We start from the raw sequence: 20,657 nt of genomic DNA, 5'->3' as shown, positions 1-20,657 counted from the left end.
TTTAAAGAAAATGTGTGTCTATGCCTATAAAGTCCATCACCTTCAACAATAGTTGTTCTTTTCCTTAGCAAATTAGACACAAAATTAAAGTATTTAACCACTTCAAAACTGGACACTTTTACCCCCTTCCTGCCCAGGCCAATTTTCAGCTTGTCAGTGCTGTCAAAATTTGAATGACATGCAGTCATACAACACTATACCCATATGAGATTTTCATCCTTTTTTTGAGACAGATACAGCTTTCTTTTTTGTGGTATTTAATCACCACAGGGTTTTTATTTTTTGCTAAACAAACAAAAAAAAGAGTGAAAACTTTGAAAATAAAATTTTTTTTTCTCAGTTTCTGTTATAAAATTTTGCAAAAAATTAGATTTTTCTGCTTCACCTAGGTGCGCTGATGAGGTTGCACCAATGGGCACTGATAAGCTGCACTGATGAGGCTGTATAGATGGGCACTGCTAATGAGGCTGCACTGATGAGGCAGCACTGATGGGCACTGTTAGGTGGTACTAATGGGCACTGATAGAGTGGCATTGACAAGCTGCACTGATAATCATTGCCCTGATTATTAGTGTAAGCAACGTACTGACAGCCTTGCTGGTTATCAGAGTCTTTCCTCAGGCACAGTGTGTGAGGAAAGGACTGCAAATAACCAGCAAGTCTGTTTACGTGTGATCAGCTGTGATTGGACATATCACATGGTAAAGGGCCACTGTGATTGTTCATTTACCATTATCTGTGTTCATCAGCTGTGTTCTTTAACCACTTGCCGACCAGCGCACGACGATGTACATGGACAGAATGGCACGGGCAGACAAATGGGCGTACATGTACGTCCCTTTAAATTTGCTGCCCTGCCATCGGGAGCATGCCGCCGGTGGCGCGCTCCCGCGCTGGTCGGGACCCCCGGGAGTCCGGTCGCGGGACCCGCGGACTCGATCGCCGTGGGCATCCCCGCGATCGTCTCACGGGACGGTTGAATGGAGGAAATGCCGAGTAAACAGCATTTCTCCATTCTGCCTAGCAACTAGTGACGCTGATCTCTGCTCCATGTGATTGGAGCAGAGATCAGTGTTCACTAAATGAAAGCCCAACCCCCCCACAGTTAGTAACAGACCCCTAGGAACACTTAACCCCTACACTGCCACCCACTGGTTAACCCCTTCACTGCCAGTGTCATTTACACAGGAATCACTGCATTTATATAGCAGTGATTACTGTATAAATGACAATGGTCCCAAAAATGTGTCAAAAATGGCCGATGGGTCCCCCACAATGTCGCAGTCACAATAAAAATTGCTGATCGCCGCCATTACTAGTAAAAAAAAAAATAATAAAAAATTATTAATAAAAATGCTATAAAACTATCCTTATTTTGTAAACGCTATAACTTTTGCGCAAACCAATCAATAATCGCTTATTGCAATTTTTTTTACCAAAAATATGTAGAAGAATACGTATCGGCCTAAACTGAGGGAAAAAAATGTTTTTTTATATATTTTTGGGGGATATTTGTTATAACAAAAAGTAAAAAATAATGCGTTTTTTTCAAAATTGTCGCTCTATTTTTGTTTATAGCGCAAAAAATAAAAACCGCAGGGGTGATCAAATACCACCAAAAGAAAGCTCTATTTGTGGGGAAAAAAAAGGACGTCAATTGTGTTTGGGAGCCACGTCGCATGACTGCGCAATTGTCAGTTAAAACGACGCAGTGCCGAATCGCAAAATGTGGTCTGGTCTTTGACCAGCAAAATGGTCCGGTCTGAAAGTGGTTAATAAAGTATTCCCTATGATTATCACCATCTAGTGGCCAAAATTTAGTATATTTTCCCATTGAGGTATTTCAGAAATTTACTAGATTGAACTGATGATCAAAGGGATTACCCTATGTAAACCAGAGAAATTCAGCTGCTCCAGGTGGGTTTAGGGCCTTTAGGCAAACCAAGTTGAAATAAACACGCTTGTAGGTAGGGGTGCACGCCCTATCACTGCAACAGATGTATGTAGAAAAGAACAAGGGATGACAGCACTCCCATACATGATGCAATAACGATGTATTTCCAAAATGTAAAATCAACAACATACAATGGTGTGCAACAGGGGAAAGCAGGTGACGCATTTCACATGACTAGTGTGCTTTGTCAGAATCTTGCATAAGACAAACTTCACATGTATTCAATTATTCAATTAGGTGATTGAACTTTTGCTGTTTCCAACTTTTTGTTCTCTCATACAAACGATTACACATGGTTCAAATTGGACCAGAGGAACACAGGAACGTTCTCAAAACAGGAATAAAAAATATATATTTATAAAGAAAAAAGATACGTAAATATATATATATACATGTGAGTGTCCAAAAGGAAGCAAATGGAAACAAAAAATGAGAACAAAAAATTGGAGAAACAAAAATAGAACAAAACTAAGCAAAACAAAAAGTATATAGAAAATAGAAAATGAAAACTAAAGCATACACGCCAACTGTTATGTGCTAAAATACGAGCATGTGTCCCGTCCAAAAAAGTTTCTGGAGGAACAACTAAACTCACAAAAAAGCAAGAACAGAAAACAATATACTGTGGAGTGATCAATCACGTACCATTAATTTGAAAAAAATCATAAAAATATATATTGTAATTAATCATAAAAATGTGTTACATTCCATTCAAAATGAAGGCCTATAGGAATTCTAGTCTGTAGTAAAAAGATCCAGAATACCCCACGTTTGCATAGGGTCCTGAAACTGTCAACGCCCCTCCTGGGGTTGACGACCTGAATTTGCAGCAGTGAGGTATCCCCTCTATGGGCTCCATTAAAGTGCCACATTATTTTTATGTTCTTTCTCTATGTCATAGACATGATCATGTAATCTGTCCCCAACATCTGCATCTGCATCCTACATAGTGAATTGCACAAATTCTACACGTTATCAGATAGAGAAAGTTTCTGTTGTTGCAATTTATAAAAGATTTATTCTTAAAAGATCTATGATTTGCAGTAGAAAAAAAATGGTCCTTCCACACTTGAATGTCCCAGTGAAATCTAACTATGTCCTACTGTGAGTACTGGAAATGAAATCACTGGGAGACAAGGAGTTTGCCAAAGTAGGGGCTCGTCGGGATACCTTCTTAAAACCATTAGACTTTTCTCATAGCATTGATCTTGAAATAAAATAGGTATATGAAAAAAGAAAGAGAAAGAAGCGGGACTATTACGGTGCTATACAGTCAATTTAAAAAAGGAAGGATGACCCCCCTCAGGGGGGAGTGCAGAGACACAAATACTATATAATGTAAAAATAGACAAAAGCTTTATTATACATAATTCTTAAAATAAAATCGAGTTTCAAAATTACAGATACTAATACAATAATTAGGGGTAAAATATCCACACTTGATTAATTGATTCAACTGGAATTATACTTGGCTGTTCTGATGGGGTCCCAACATGTTTCGACTAAACAAAGGCTTCTTCAGGGGAGTCAGTAATTGACATAAGGTGGTCGTAAAAATAAGAATTCACTGTAGTGAAATACAACAAAAGCTGTGAATTAGATCTCAAAAATATAGTGCAGCCCAATCCCTTCATGCTCATACATTTTATAGAAGACATCAAATAAATTTAGAGAGACTTGTGTCTGGGATAAATAATACGCCTACCTATCTCCAACCAAGAGCCCCACCAACACGATTAGGTAGAGACACCTATAGGACATGGAGAGCGGACCAATAAAGAGATCCCCAAATGGTGGCTGCAGAAGATAAAAGGAACAGACAAATACCCACTGTCATTAGAATTTATAGGGCCCAATGGGCTCCCATTATTAGATTACCATACTACAGGAAGTTACAATGTGATTTGAAGTTAAAAGACATTGGGAGCCTACCTGAAACAATTAATCTTTGGTGTATCTCATAGGTATATAGGTAAATAGGTATATGGTGTGCCGTAATCCTTCTAATTTTAGCAAGCTCCATGCTAAACAGAATGGAGAAAATAAGAGTGTCAGTTAAATTGGGTTTATATTTATGTTTTTGTGATATTACGTTTTTTCTAGGCATAGCCTCTGTAATGTTTTGAGCTCTAAACTATAACCTCGATCACGAAACTTATTGCACATTCCCCCTTTTTCTCTCTGGAAATCACTCTTCTCAATGCAGACTCTGCACAACCTCAAAAATTGGCCAACTGGTATCCCACGGGTCATAAGACCAAGGTGCCCAGAGTCTGCATGAAGAAGAGTGTTCCCTGATATTAGTTTCCTATAACGTTTAGAGCTAATATGGTCTTTCTCACTAAAAAAAGTGACATCAAGAAAAGGAATAGACCTGCTATCCAAAAGGAAACAGCAAAAGTTCAATCACCTAATTGAATAATTGACTACATGTGAAGTTTTGATAAACATACGTGTATGGTGTTTGTCTTGTGCAAGTTTCTGACAAAGCACGCTAGTCATGCGAAATGCGTCACCTGCTTTCCCCTGCTGTACACCATTGTATGCTGTTGATTTTACATTTTGGAAATAAATCGTTATTGCATCATATATGGTAGGGCTGTCATCCTTTGTCCTATGTAACACTCACCCCCCCAAGGACTTACTTGATATGATGGGTCCACTATTCTCTGCCACAATCCCGTAAACCACAGTCCTGGCAGCATGGCTGGTCTTCTCTGGACGATTGTGTGTTTGGCAGTCCCTCTGGCTCTGTCCTCAGGAATCTGGTCCTCATACAGGTCCTCAGTGTCCTTGTGTGAGTACAGACACACACACATATACACACACACAAAACACAACAGGTTTGCACTCTCTGATTCCCCTCACTGCAAAAGCCCAGACCACTCAATTTCCCTCTCTGTTCTCTTCCCTCTTGTTATAGCAATGTGACCCTGGTGTTGTAGTCTGCAGCCTATCCATCTCCACAGCTCTGTGCCTCCACAGGACTTCATCTCTCAGAGTCCAGGGCACTTGCATCATCCAGGTCGGAAATAAAGATGAGCGGCTGCATTGGCAAGTCCCCATTGCCCTCACAGACCTCACCACCACAGCAGATACTCCATCTGTTGGGAGGGGAGAGAGAGCAGACAGAATAATAGATATGTAAAAAGCTTTGCCAGCAACTATATGTCTAAAATAAACTAATGAGAGCTGCTGGCACCCAACACATTCCCATATACTGTACATGTGCTATCCTAAAATGTTTGTATATTATAGACAGATGAATACATGCCCCAGCTCCAGTGGCAGAGGGTTCAGGGGGGGGGGGGGGGGGGCAAAAGAGAATGGGCACAGGATCACACAGCCCACATCACCACTTGGCTGAACACCTGGCTACACCTGTTGGAGAAATGATGGCCAGAGTGAATGCAGAATGTACACATAGAGACAAACCCAGCAGAACAGTGGCGGAGGGCAAAGGAGAGTGGGCACAGGAGTACACAGCCAACTCCTCCAACTGACTGCACAACCAGCTACACCTATTAGAGAAATTGTGGCCAGAATGAATACAGCATGTACAAAAGTGTGACATTCATCCAACTAATGTTTTATAAAAAGATCCCATTATGCTTCAGTATATTGACAACATGTATGCTGCATATCATTCTGTTCTATTTTACAAGTATAGCTAATACTATTTTTAAAAATACTATATATCCCCTTACAGGTCTCAAGAATGGAGAAGGAGATTCTTTCTGAAAATATATGTTACGACTTTTGGGACTCAAGAAATCAAACTGCCACAAGCAAGTTCAAATACTTATCAACAGATATCAGCCATGTGGTCATGGTGCTCGCGGGTATTACCTGCGTGATTGGATTATTCACCAACTCCGTTGTCATCTACATCACCGGCTTTAAGATGAAGAAGCAAAAGTCAAGACTCTGGTTCCTGAACTTGGCAGTGGCAGACATTTTATTTCTGATGACCACTCCTATGAGACTGATGATTTTATTGTCAAAGAACTGGACCTTGGGATCATATATGTGTAAGCTGAGCCATTTCGCCTATGTGTGTAATATATACTGCAGCGCTTTCCTTATAACAGCTTTATCTATTGATCGTGTCTTGTCAGTGGCCAAAACCTTGTGGCACCATAAGATCTTCTCCCAGCGCATTTGTTTCTGTATCTGCACGGCGATCTGGATGGTGGTCTTGCCTCTGGGAACACCGGCCATATACTATAATGACGTAAACATGGTTGAAAACACGACAAAATGTGCGTTCACCCCTTTTCTCTATGATACTTCCAAGAACGATAGCACTCCGGAAAAAATAATGTATATAAGTTTCGCTTTAGAGGCCATAAAAATAACAAGCCAGATGAATGACACGTGGGAGCCGGCTGACTTTGTGAGATTTCCGCAACACCGGAACGAATGTAAAGGCAGCATGTGCTGTGCTGATGACACTTCAGTAGCATTGTATAAAAAAGGACAGGATTTTAGTAATGTGTCTTTTATTCCAATACTAGTCATTGGATATTTCATACCCCTTTGTGTCATGATCTTCTCCAACATCATTATTGTCCTACAAGTAAGACAATCCCATTGCATAAACTCCAGAAAACTATATAAATGTATTGCTATACTCATCGGGGCTTTTGTGCTAACTAAAACACCATTTGCTGTAGCTAAAATGATTTATTTGAAAGCCGTTAACGATATGGATATATCATTTATGAAATACATGCGTGGTATACGGATTATTCTGTTTGTGATAGCGAACTTAAACAGCTGTTTGAATCCAGTATTGTTTGTGCTAGTGGGTAGTAAAGCCAGAGGTCTAATAATTAACTCTGTATTCAAGTGGACACCTTCATCAAGTTTCAAAAGATCAAATAAATCTGTAGGCAAATAATAATCTATAAAGTGTTTAAAAGAAGAACAAACCTTTAAATATTAAAAATGAGCGCTCAACTCTGGGCAGCTAAAAAGTCATCACTTGCAGTGGGGTTAATAGCTCGTTTTGTCTATGGGAGATTGAAGCACTGAAATTACCTGATCCTCCCCTCCGCAGGCAGGTGGCGCTCCTTCACAATCCGGCAGTGGACCGTCCCTCGACGTCATCACGTCTAATGCAGCTTTGGTCTTGATAACATGAGGACCCCAGATTGCGGGAGAGTGGGGGTGAAGAAGCTGGGAGTGCACTTCAAGGGGAGAGTGAGAGTTCCACTTCAAGGGGTCATTTTTTAGTTGCCTGGAGTTGAACTTTAACTGCTTCCTGTCTGGAGCAATTTTGACTTTTTTCACACACATGTTAAAATCAGTTTGTTTTTTTTCTGAAAAAATCACTTGGAAGCCCCAAAAGATTATATATTTTCTTACAATCAGGATTAAAATACGTTGTACAAGAGAAACAATGCAAAAAAACATTATAATGGTTTACATAGAGGGCAGCACAGTGGTGTAGTGGTTAGCACTTTCACCTAGCAGCAATAGGGTTGCTGGTTTCAATCCCGACCACAACAATATCTGCCTGGAGTTTGCATGTTCTCCCTGTGCCTGCGTGGGTTTCCCCCGGGTACTCCGGTTTCCTCCCACACTCCAAAGACATGCTGGTAGGTTAATTAGACCCTGTCCAAAAAAATAAATAAATAAATTGGCCATAATATGTGTATGTGTTGTTAAAGGTTAAAGGACCACATAAAAATAAATAAATAAATAAAAAGCTGCAGATGGACGCCAGTGAAGCGTTTCAGTTTGCATAGGTAGCGCTATACAAGTCATTCATTCATTCATCTTTGAGGATGATGGATGTAAAAAAATATCTATTGCACAGCCCGACATGTTTCGCTATTTGCTTCTTCAGGGGATGTGCAATATAACAATACAGACACTGATACAAGGATGAAAAGAGAGAAAAAAACAATATATATAAAAATGAACAACTATTGGAATAATATAAGGACACTTTGTCAGACCAACACCACCAAAGCTAAGCTTACCCCCTGCCATATCCATCTACTGTCAACCACCGCCTAAAGTTTCACACCTGCCAGCAAGACCCACTGTAAGTATTCCATGCAGTCATTTTTTTTGTAGTGTTCCTATTCACTCTTTATTGGCAATGTCCAATATGACATTTTGAGTCACTCTCCTACCCATGCCTTGCTAAATTGCTTTTTAAGTAAGTATGTTTTTTTTTATTAATTTAAATATATATTCTAAAGCCTAGGCTACCTATTTTATATAAACTTTTGATAATCAATCAATTTTTGAATAGTCAACATGGATTTTTGTCCATCTTCTGCTGCTTTGATCTGGCAGCAGAATCTACTATCTTACTTATACATACCTCCTTGGTATGTTTGTCTTCTTTTTTAGCTTGGTCTTTTTCTGCCCTCTATGACCGCATGGAATATTTACTGTGGGTCTTGCTGGCAGGTGTGAAACTTTAGGCAGTGGTTGGCAGTGGGTGGATATGGCAGGGGGTAGGCTTAGCTTTGGTGGTGTTGGTCTAACAAAGTGTCCTTACATTATTCCAATAGTTGTTCATTTTCATATATATTGTTTTTTTCTCTCATTTCATCATTGTATATTACAGTGTCTGTATTGTTATATTGCACACCCCCTGAAGAAGCAAATGACGAAACATGTCTGGCTAGTGTGCAATAGATATTCTTTTACATCCTTCCATGATCCTCAAAGATCATCTGTGCAAAAAATTGTAAAGTTTTTTTGCATTGTTTCTCTTGTACGACGTATTTTAATCCTGATTGTAATAAAATTGTATGAAAAATTTTCTATATATTTACTTTGGAATCATTATTTTGCACTGTTAAAATCCCTTTTCTCAATCTCTCTTTACTACATTTTTCAAATTTGGGATGTGGTGCCAACCTTAATGGGTGTTTTTCATGTAGCCGGACCAAACTGAATCTATTATATATTTTCTGATAGCAGAGGCCATGGAGAATGGTGGCTGTTGCAATTTTTTATGTTGCATGACATATGCATAGCCGTTTATCAAATGCAGATTTTCAGAAAAAAACACATACATTTTAGTGTACGCAAACATAATATAATATACCATATATACGCAAGTATAAGCCAACTTTTTCAGCACAAAAAAGCCCCCTCAGCTTATACTCGAGTGAAGATGTCCCGCTGTGTCATGCAGTCTTAACTGTTCAGGGGCCATTCACTGTAACAAAGCCCCGCCTCCTCCTTGTCCGTGATAGCCAGAACACTGAACAATGATACAGTGCTAGCAAACTGAATCAGTGTTCCGTCTATCACGTACGAGGAGGAGGCAGGGCTTTGTTACAGTGGATGGCTACCAAACAGTTAATACTGCATGACACAGTGGAAGACACCTGCTTTTTTGTTTATCAAAGCTGCAAATGGGCACAGTGAGGCTGCAGATGGACACAGTGAGGCTGCAAATGGGCACAGTGAGGCTGCAAATGGGCACAGTGAGGCTGCAGATGGGCACAGTGAGGCTGCAGATTGGCACTGATGATACAGGTGGGTACAGGGAGGCTGCAAATGGGCACAGTGAGGCTGCAAATGGGCACAGTGAGGCTGCAGATGGGCACAGTGAGCCTGCAGATTGGCACTGATGATACAGGTGGGTACAGGGAGGCTGCAAATGGGCACAACAAGCCTGCAGATGAGCACAGTGAGGCTGCAGATGGGCATTGTTTACCCAGTAGCTGCTGCATTTTCTACCCTAGGCTTATACTCGAGTCAATACGTTTTCCCAGTTTTTTGTAGTAAAATTAGGTGCCTCGGCTTATATTTGGGTCGTCTTATACTAAAGTATATACAGCAATACCCATTTTTTTGGTTGACTATAAAAGATGATGCTGCATTGAGTAAATAGATACCAAACACTGAAAAGAAACCATTGGACTTCGTATTGCTTTAGACATTTGTTGAAATTTTAGATTTTTTCACAGTGGATTATTTTTGTCATATCGGTATGCATATTCATTTGAAGAGTGGATTACGTTAGCACTGATTTATTTATTATTTGTTTTTGTTGCTGTATTTTGTGTATTTGAGATACCAAATATGTGAAGATTAAAAATTGTGCTCGCCTCTGAAATGGTGACAATCTACAGTACTTAAAATTATACATGATACTTAGATACTTAGATAATAGACTTTACAGGTTGTCGGTTTACAGTTAATCATGAAGTAAGGCCCTAGAGTTATTGTTCTCACTCCTAAGTGCATGGCAATACCTTGTTTGTGGTGCAATCACTGTTTACATATGCGTACCGGACATTTGCATTTGCTTGGGGGGGGGGGATGCTTTTAAATTTTTACATTTTTTTTAATTTATTTTATTTAAATCTGTTGTAAACCGCAGCTGGTAAAAAAAAAAAAAAAAAAACACCTGTAAGGCATTTGTACCTTACCTTAAAACGAAGCCCTCCCACGGTGCCTGGTCACCGCTGAGAGGGCTGACATCCCCCCCTATCTTTTCTTCTGGGTTTGCGTGCTTTAGCTGTGTGATTGGCCAGAGCCGCGATGACATCACCTCTGCGCATGCGCGCGGGAGCCCTCGTTTCCGGCACGAAGCTCTGAAGTTCTGGCAAGGTATGCCGAACCTTCAGAGCACATGCATCAGTGATATCACTGGCTACATGCAGGGTGAATACCTCCTAACCAATGTATGTTTAGGACATATTCATTTTACCGACAGGTAAGCCTTATTGTAGCCTTACCTGTAGGTTTAAAATAACAAAGCAGGCTTTACTACCACTTTCATTTTACTTTTTGGTCACTTTTTTTACTTTATTTAAAAAAAAATTCCATTTAACTTTATTGTTATTACAAAGGGGTGAACAAGTCCCCTTGTGATAACTTATAACCTTATAACGTATAACAGGTACTCTTCATATTAATCAAGACTCCCGTAGTACAAACATTTAAATTGGATTTATAACCAAAGTGCACACTTGATGAATATATCATGTATTAATATTATCAACGTTATAAAACAGAAAGATATGCAGATCCATAGCTCTGCTTAAGACTTGCCTCTCTTACACATAGACATCCTGGGTGGTGGCCATTGTAATCTGTCTCCACTCTCCATTAAAAATATGAAAGCATGTCAGTCGCACTCCACTTAGCTCCACTTAGTATTTTTTTTCAGAGATTGATGAATTGACTGCATATAGTAATGTCTCCACCCAAAAACCAACCTCCTTGACGCGTTTCACCACTTCTAGTTTGCTCATAAGGATAGGGGAATCCATTGATTATTGAAAAATACTGCAAGAGGGGCTAAGTGGAATACAGCTAACATTCTTTCTTCAACATTATCAAGTCACCATTTTTGGGGGGGTAACAAACTACTTCTTTTTGCTTGTGTATAAATGAAAACAGATGGCTTCTGAGATGCCTCGTGTTTAGGAATGCCGAAGCTGCTTAGGTCTCCTGGCCTCTGGCTGGCTAACAGGTGCTTTGTTGGTGTTTCACATTATCAGAGCAAGTAAACAGTTGAAATGCCTATCAGTCAGTTAAATTAGAGCTAAAGGCAAAACTCTTTTTTTTTTTCATTTTCGATAGAGTAAGGGAGGATTATAACAGTTCTAATCCATCTACACTCTGTCCAAAACTGTCCAAAACTGTCAAAAATTCTGTTGGTTATGTTATTAGGAATCCTACTCCCGTCTCTATTGTAGAACACTTGTATAAGTACTGTGACATTCAGTTTCCTAATATATTATTAATTTTTGCCATGTGCTTTTATATAACATTGTGGTATTACATAAGCATAAATGTTGTTGTTTTTTTGTTTTTTTATATTACACTACCTTCAGTCTTGTGAAATAAATGTTTATTTTATAAACTTCACTGTCTTCTAAGTTGCATTTCTAGAAATATATTATAATTTCCCACTTGTATTCAATGTGATATTTTATTAAAGCGGTTTTATAAAAGTATACAAGCCAATCAGTAAAAACGTTATATGTATATTTAACTTTATATATTATATTTAAAGTGTTGTTAAACCCAGGACCCTGCATTTACTATATCTGGTCTCTCATAGCGCAAAGAACATGGAAATGCAATTATTTTAGTAAATATAAATGGCTAAATACCTTTTTTCATTAGCAGTATATAGCAGTCTTGTGACTTCTATCAGTACCTGGTTAAAACTTGTAGGAGGAGTTTTCATACTACACTGAGCTGTCCTATCAGGATCAAGGACCCCTGGCAGTGCTGATTGGCCTTGTGCTGATCACATGCACTCACCCAAGAAAAAAAAAAAACTCTCTAGCAATACACACCAAACTGAGCATGTGCAACCTGACTACACAATGTCTGTCATATCCGGACATGTTTTGAGGACAGTGAAAAAAGGGAAGGAACAGGGAGGACCGGATCAAACAGCTTTTTTACATAATGCAGAGGATTAACCCCTTAGGTTCCACAGTGAGTATAACAAACATGTTTTACTGCATTCACAGACAAATTTTACTGTTGTGGGTTTAGTAATATTTGAATATAATCTTTAATATGTTAATGAAATTTTAATCATCAATGTTTGTATTTTTGAATCTGCAGCTTTCATTAAAATAATACTGTCTGGTATGTATAATGTTTGCGGTGATCAATCAACCAAAGAATGTTTTTTCTTCTCTATTGCCAGGCGATGAAATAAATGAATATATACAAAAAAGAGGGACTAATAGGGGGAGATTCTTAGTGAAACTGGGCCCAGGCTATGGACAGTGATCCGCTGTTGATTTTTTTTTCTGAAATAGTTGACAGATGGCTTGGAGACGAAGCACCGCCTCTGTTTTTTACCTCTCCTCTGCTGCTCAAATGACCGAGGCCTAACAATTAAAAGCAGCAACAATAAAATCGCTGCTCCTTTTCCCTTATTTTTTCTGGCAGCCGGGACCTGGATGTCAGCCAGGTGGTTAATGTGAACAGACAGTGTGGGTGAATCTGCCTGGGTTTAATTCACCAACAGTTGAGCAAATCTTGTTCAAAATTTGGTGAGACTTAGAGGGGAATCCCATTGAAGTTAAGGGTGGCAAATCTTGTCAATTACCTCAGTCTACCCCTAGTAACAGGGTAAAGGGTGGGGCCAGATTGCCCAGTAGGGCCAGGGGATTGTTATTGGCCACAGCTTGGCCATCGGGATTAGTCCTCACCACCTGTGCAGAGAAGGCAATGAGCCCAAGGACAGGGCTCAGGAGGGATGGGAAATTCTGAGTGCGGGAGAGCCAGGGCGTGGGGGGGAAAGTGTTCCCCCATGGTGCCTGGGAGAAGAGAGAGATACTGTGGGTCTATCTGCTGTTGCTGTTGGGAGTCCAGGATCACATTGCTCCCATAACTGTCTGTTGTTGCCACTGAGAGCCCATGAGCTAAGTTGCACACAGGGCTGAGTGGTGATTTACTTTTCCTGCTGTTCCTTATTCCAGTGAGAGACTGCAGCTGAGATCTGGTGAGAGATTGTGGCTGATTCTAGTCTAGTAGGAGTAGGCAGCTGCTCCTGACCACCCATCTGCTACTGCAGGACAATGGATCAAAAGTAGAGAGACCCTTTGCTGGCCACTATTAGACATCCTGAGACTAACCACTGTGGTGAGAGGCCCTTTTGGCCTATTACATTCTGTATTGCTTGTTGGGTGGAATAGCGCTACCCCTCTTCCAGGGGGGTGTCTTGGATCCTTTACTTCTAGGAGCATCCTTTCCCATTGGGACTACAAATACCCTCAGGAGGGAGAGATGAGTGCTCCAACAGAGACTAACTGCCCCAATGCTTTTAGGCTTGGGTTATAGATATTGTCCAACTGACCATGAAACTGGCAGGGCCTTTTGCTTGTAGGTAGGCTATCTTTTAGCCAAGTGTGATATATTGTAAACTGTTTAACATTGCATTTGTTTGCTAACATTTTCCTTTTCAGGGCTTTTGTGTTAATAAAAATATTTTTAGGTGTGTTGATGGTCACCTGGGTCCAGGTACAGGGTGGGTTATCACTAGTTCAGAGTAGAAGGATGTTACAGGACTTGTGACTAGGCTGTTAGTGCCAAGAATGTACCAGTCCTATCCTGCTTCTTCTTTGAGCACCCAACTGCCTGTAGGGCTACCATCTCGGGCAAGTTGTTCCTAGCCAGGTGCCTGCTCAAACGTTCCCCAGCCTGAGGCCTAAAACTTGAAATAAAGGAATGTCCACACACCAATGCATTTAAGTACTTTACTGCAACTTCACATAGTCACATTATTTCCTGGGACATTTCACTTTTGATATACCAACGTTTCAACGCAGCGCACCACTTGCATGAATTTACATCCTGCAGTAGTCATTTTAGCCATCTCGCTTGTCTCACCTCCCTGGGAGCACCACAGGATTGGGACCACTACTCCATGTATGCTATGTCCAGTGCCTTAGGCTTTTCATCACCAAGTCACTGCATAGGGCCCTTTAGATCAGCTCCATGCAGATCCACATCTTGATTCCCATACTCCGTCTATCTGTTTCGGACATTCTGTCTGTCTGACAATTTCTGGGCTTTCCTCGCAGCTGTTTCCATTTCTGTTCCCATTATTTGTGTTTGTTGCTTTTATTCCCATTTTCATGTTGCTGTTTGGTGTTAATGTGCAATAAATCTAAATACTTTTACTACAAAACATGAGGAACCTACCAGTTTAATTAATTTGTTGGGGCAAAGGTCTTCTTATACCCCTCCTCCTGATAGGCCAATCTCCTAGCGCCTGGGGAGACATCCAGGGGCGGATCCAGAGTCTAGTCTCGGGAGGGGCACTGACAGAAAATTTTGCGGGCAATTTGTCAGGGAAATGGCTGGTGTTGGCGCTTCATCATCACGGCACCATGGTTGATATGGTGTCAGGATGATTGAACTGCATTATTTCTATTATTACATTGTAATATAAAATTAAATAGTTCAATTCACCATAATGTAGAATCAGTGGGAGCCCTGAGTATGTCACTTGCCACCGTCACCTGCCACCAGATGTAGCTTGTCACTTGTCACCATTGCCTGCCACCTTATGCAGCGTGTCACTTCCCACCGTCACCTGCCACCAGATGTAGCTTGTCACTTGTCACCATTGCCTGCCACAAGATGCAGCGTGTCACTTCCCACCGTCGCCTGCCACCAGATGCGGATTGTCACTTGCCATTTCCCTTGCCACCAGATGGAGCGTGTCACTTCCCACCATCGCCTGCCACCAGATGTGGATTGTCACTTGCCAATGTTGCCATGTCACTTGCCACGTCACCTGCCACCAGATGTGGATTGTCACTTGCCAATGTCGCCTGCCACAAGATGCAGATTGTCCCTTGCCAGTGGCTGTGTCCCAGAGGGAGGGCGGGCAGTGAGAGATGATATAATCTCTCTGCTCACTTGCCTGCCGGCCCACCGGTGTCCTGTCAGAAAGCCATCAGAATATGAAACCGAAGTGACGTTGCGGCCATCTTGGTACACTCGTCCCTAGTAAGCCTAGAGTTAGAAGTTGGCAAGCGGACATCTTTATACACTCACCAGAGTCTTGCTTTTCACAGTTATTTTTAACAGTAAACTGTGCTTATATACAGTTGTATGCAAAAGTTTAGGAACCCTTGACAATTTCCATGATTTTCATTTATAAATATTTGGGAGTTTGGAAAAGCAATTTCATTTTGATCTATCAAATAACTGAAGGACACACTAATATTTCAGTAGTGAAATGAGGTTTATTGGATTAACAGAAAATGCGCAATATGCATCAAAATTAAATTAGACAGGTGCATAAATTTGGGCACCCCAACAGAAAAATCACATCAATATTTAGTAGAGCCTCATTTAGCAGAAATAACAGCCTCTAGACGCTTCCTATATCCTGTAATGAGTGTCTGGATTCTTGATGAATGTATTTTGGACCATTCCTCCTTACAAAACATCTCCAGTTCAGTTAGGTTTGATGGTTGCCGAGCATGGACAGCCCGCTTCAAATCACCCCACAGATGTTCAATGATATTTAGGTCTGGGGACTGGGATGGCCATTCCAGAACATTGTACTTGTTCTTCTGCATAAGTGCCCGAGCAGATTTTGAGCAGTGTTTCGGGTCATTGTCTTGTTGAAATATCCAGCCCCGGCGTAACTTCAACTTTGTGACTGATTCCTCAACATTATTATGAAGAATCTGCTGATATTGAGTGGAATCCATGCGACCCTCAACTTTAACCAGATTCCCAGTACCGGCGCTGGCCACACAGCCCCACAGCATGATGGAACCTCCACCAAATTTTACTGTGGGTAGCAAGTGTTGTTCTTGGAATGCTGTGGTCTTTTGCTGCCATGTATAACGCCCCTTGTTATGACCAAATAACTCAATGTCCATCAGTGCCTCCTCATCAGTGCTATCAGTGCCACCTATCAGTACCACCCATCATTGCCACCTATCAGTGCTACCTATTAGTGCCCATCAGTGCTGCATATCAGTGCCGCTTCATCAGTGCCCATCAGCGAAGGAGAAAACTTACTTATTTACAAAATGTTATAACAGAAACAAATAATTTTTTTTTAATTTTTTATTTTTTTAATCATGTATTTTGGAAAAAAAAACAAAAAACAGTGGAGATCAAATACCACTGAATGATAGCTCTATTTGTGGGAGAAAAAAACGATAAAAATGTCATATGGGTACAGTGGTGCATGACCGTGCAATTGTCATTCAGAGTGCGACAGCGCTAAAAGTAGAAAATTGGCCTGGGTGACACCGGCCTGCTGGACACAGGTGAGGCTGCATTCCTGGGCACAGGTGGGACTACATTCCTGGGCATAGGTGAAGCTGCATTCCTGGGAACTGGTGAGGCTCCATTGCTGGCCACAGGTGAGGCTGCATTCCTAGGCACAGGTGGGACTGCATCCCTGGGCACTAGTGGGGCTGCATTGTTGGGCACGTGTCCCTTGTTACCACCTCAAAAAGTTGGGAGGTATGTGTAATAGGGCCATGTCATGGTGTCCATTTAAGGGGAGAGCAGAGGTCTGTGGTGTCCCATGATGCCGGCCGTGGTGGGGGTGTCAAGAGCTCCGGATCAGTGGGTGGGTAGAGTGGGCAGACGTCACCGAGAAGACGGAGATGCACTGGTGGGTGTGGCTAAGGCTGCATTCCTGGGCACAAGAGAGGCTGCATTCCTGGGCACAGGTAAGGCTGCATTGCTGGGCACAAGTAAGGCTGCTAGGCTGCATTTCTGGGCACAGGTGAGGCTGCATTCCTGGGCACAGGTGGGGCTGCTTCCTGGGCACAGGTGGGGCTGCATTGCTGAGCACATGTCCCTTGATACCACCTCAAAAAGTTGGGAGGTATGTGTAATAGGGCCATGTCATGGTGTCCATCTCAGGGGAGAGCAGGGGTGTGCACCATCCCATGATGCTGGCCGCAGTAGGGGGGGGGGGGCAAGAGCTCTGGGTCAGTGGGTGGGTAGAGTCGGCAGACATCACAGAGGAGATGGAAAGGCACTTGGGGGGCGTGGCTAAGGCTGCATTCCTGGGCACAGGTGAGGCTGCATTCCTGGGCACAAATGAGGCTGCATTCCTGGGCACTGATGAGGCTGCATTCCTGGGCACAGGTGAGGCTGCATTCCTGGGCACAAGGGGGGGCTGCTCTCCTGGGCACAGGTGGGGCTGCATTGCTGGGCACGCGTCCCTCGTTACCACCTCAGAAAGTTGGGAGGTATGTGTAATACGACCATATCATGGTGTCCATCCCAGTGGAGAGCAGGGGTCCTCGGCATCCCATGATGCCGGCTGTAGAAATGGTGTCCAGAGCTCTGGGTCAGTGGGTGAGTAGAGCAGGCAGAGGAGACGAAGAGGCACTGGTGGGCGTGGCAGAGCACACATTCAGAGCATGTGTGCTCCTTTATCAACTTTTTTTCCATCTACATTGGATGGATTTTCCTTTATTTCCTGTTCCATAGCCAAAATCGGAAGTGAGAGGAGATCCCTCCAAAGTGAGAGAATCCCAGGGTGACACCAGGATTAGTGTCCCCACTGGAAGATTTCCCCCACCCCATTCCTGTTTTAGTGACAAAATGTGGGACTTTTTTTCCCCTTTCGGTAAACAGGACAGAAAGAGAGGATGTATTTCCTTAACTGAGACACAGACAGCAATAAGAACTAACATTTATTCTTATCCCTCTCCACTCTATCCAAAATCCCCCAAAAAGTTTCACCTTAAAGCGGAGGTCCACCCTAAAGTGGACCTTCCGCTCATTGGAATCCTCCCCCCCTCCGGCGCCACAATTGGCACCTTTCAGGGGGGGGGGGGTGCAGGTACCTGTACAGTACAGGTATCTGCACCCACTTCCGGGATAGCTCCCTGCAGAAAGGGGCGTAGATTTACGCCCCTTTCCGAAAGTCCCCCGCTGTCTGCTGGGAAACACACAGATCCCAGAGGCAGCGGGTCCATCCTTATTGCGCAGCGCGACTCGCGCATGCACAGTAGGGAACCCGGGAAATGAAGCCGAAAGGCTCCACTTCCTGATTCCCATACCCAAGATGGCGGCGGCAGCACCCGAGAGACGATCGAGAGATCGGCTTCGGGTGCCGACATTGCGGGCGCGCTGGGCGGGTAAGTGTCCTTATTTTAAAAGTCAGCATTTGTAGCTGCTGGCTTTTAAAAAAAACAAACGGCGGACTCCCGGCGGACTTCCGCTTTAAATTATACTTTAACCACTCTCTGACCAGCTGCAGCAAGTCGGCTCTGCTGCGCGATCTGACGTACCTGTGGTCCATACATGTGAGATTGCGGGCGCACGAGCATCGCTGGCAGCATACTCGCACTCCCATGGCTTGCAGCCCATGGGTCCAGCTGACTCGATGTCCACTGGCTGCCCGCGATCGTTGTGCACAGAGGCAGAACGGGATCTGCCATTGTAAACAGGGGGCCGTTCTGACAGGGGACATATCAGAGATCTTCTGTTCTCAGTTATCAGGAATAGGGATGAGCTCCGGCGTGTTCACACACTCCACGTGCAAAGCCCTCCAGGAAGTCGGCGCAGCGCTGCGCTAATCACAGGCAGTGAGACATATCCTCGATGTGTGCTTGCAGAGATCGGGAAATGTCTGACTGCTTGTGATTAGCGCAGCGCTGGGCTTAGTTCCTGGCAGGCTCTGCATGTGGAGTGTGCGAACACGCCTGAGCTCTGACTGCTTGTGATTAGCGCAGCGCTGGGCTTAGTTCCTGGCAAGCTCTGCATGTGGAGTGTGCGAACACGCCTGAGCTCATCCCTAATCAGGAACAGTGATCTCTGTTCCTAGGCAGCCCATCCCCCCCTCCAGTCAGAACACACCTAGGGAACACATTTAACCCCTTGATCGCCCCCTAGTGCTAACCCCTTCCATGCCAGTGTCATTTTTACATTGATCAATGCAGTTTTATAGCACTGATTAATGTAATAATGTCACTGGTCCCCAAAAAGTGTAATTTGGGGTCAGATTTGTCCGCGACAATGTCGCAGTCCCCTAAAACTCACTGATCGCCACCATTACCAGTAAAAAAAAAAAAAAGTCCCTAAATCTACCCAGTAGTTTGTAGACACGATAACTTTTGCGCAAACCAATCAATATGCGCTTATTGCAATTTTTTTTACCAAAAACGTGTAGAAGAATATATATTGGCCTAAATTTATGAAGACATTTTTATTTTTTGATATGTAGTATAGCAAAAAGCAAAAAATATATATATTTTTTCCAAACTGTTGCTCTATTTTTTGTTTATCCACTTGCTTACTGGGCACTTAAACCCCCCCCCCTGTCCAGACCAATTTTCAGCTTTCCCCACTGTCGCACTTTGAATGACAATTGCGCAGTCATACAACACTGTACCCAAATGACATTTTTATAATTTTTTTCCCCACAAATAGAGCTTTCTTTTGGTGGTATTTGATCACCTCTGCGGTTTTTATTTTTTGATAAAATGTTTTAAAAAGACTGAATTAAAAAAAAAATATATTTTTTTTATATTTTGTTATACAATTTTGCCAAACAGGTAATTTTTCTCCTTCATTGATGTACGCTGATGAGGCTGCACTGATGGGCACCGATGGGCTGAACTGATGGGCACCAATGGGCTGCACTGATGGGCACCAATAGGGAGGCACTGGTGGGCACTGATAGGTGGCACTGATAGGCGGCACTGAGAGGTGACACTAAGAGCTGGCACTGATGGGTAGCACTGAAGGGCATTGATAGGTGGCAGTGATGGGCACTGATGGGCACTGATAGGTTAAACTGAAAGGCAGCACTGCTAGGTGGCACTGATGAGGCACTGATTGGCACCACTGGTGGGCATTGATAGGTGGCACTCATGGGCATTGATAGGTGGCAGTGGTGGGCACTGTGGGCAATGGCAGGTGGCACTTGGAGGCACAGAGGAGCAGGCAGATGTGCCTCCTTCCTCTTCGGGGCCGTTGTCCCTTGAGCATAAGCCGGTGATCGGCTTTTTTTTCTCCTCACGTTGTCAGCATGAGGAGGAGAAAAAAAAAAGCATATTACTGAGCTTTTGTTTATACAGGTGATCAGCTATCATTGGCTGACAGCTGATCACATGGTAAGGGGCCGGGATTGGCCCCTTACTCGGATTGGTGATCATTCGAGTCTCATGACTCAGTGATCACAGCCCTCCAGGTGGCGCATGGGAAGCGTGCAAAGGGTAGGACGTCCTATGACGGCCTCCCG

The 20,657-nt window shown here is 42.8% G+C and overlaps 1 protein-coding gene across 2 annotated transcripts in view; it reads left to right on the top strand.

Moving 5' to 3' along the window:
- Positions 1-8,409, top strand: part of LOC143935290 (chemerin-like receptor 1) — a 55,615-nt gene extending 47,206 nt beyond the window's left edge. For both annotated transcript variants that reach the window (XM_077459039.1, XM_077459038.1), the window contains one exon: positions 5,664-8,409. In XM_077459039.1, the coding sequence (XP_077315165.1) occupies positions 5,664-6,857 (1,194 nt within the window). In that variant the 3' untranslated portion in view covers positions 6,858-8,409. The remainder of the gene's footprint in view (positions 1-5,663) is intronic.
- The last annotated feature ends 12,248 nt before the right edge of the window (positions 8,410-20,657 follow it).

The sequence above is a fragment of the Lithobates pipiens genome, unplaced genomic scaffold (assembly GCF_037356315.1).
Source record: "Lithobates pipiens isolate NorthernLeopardFrog02 unplaced genomic scaffold, aLitPip1_a1.2 Scaffold_28, whole genome shotgun sequence".
Lineage (NCBI taxonomy): Eukaryota > Metazoa > Chordata > Amphibia > Anura > Ranidae > Lithobates > Lithobates pipiens.
Note: the sequence above shows the minus strand (reverse complement) of the source record. Positions and strands in the feature narration are given on the sequence as shown.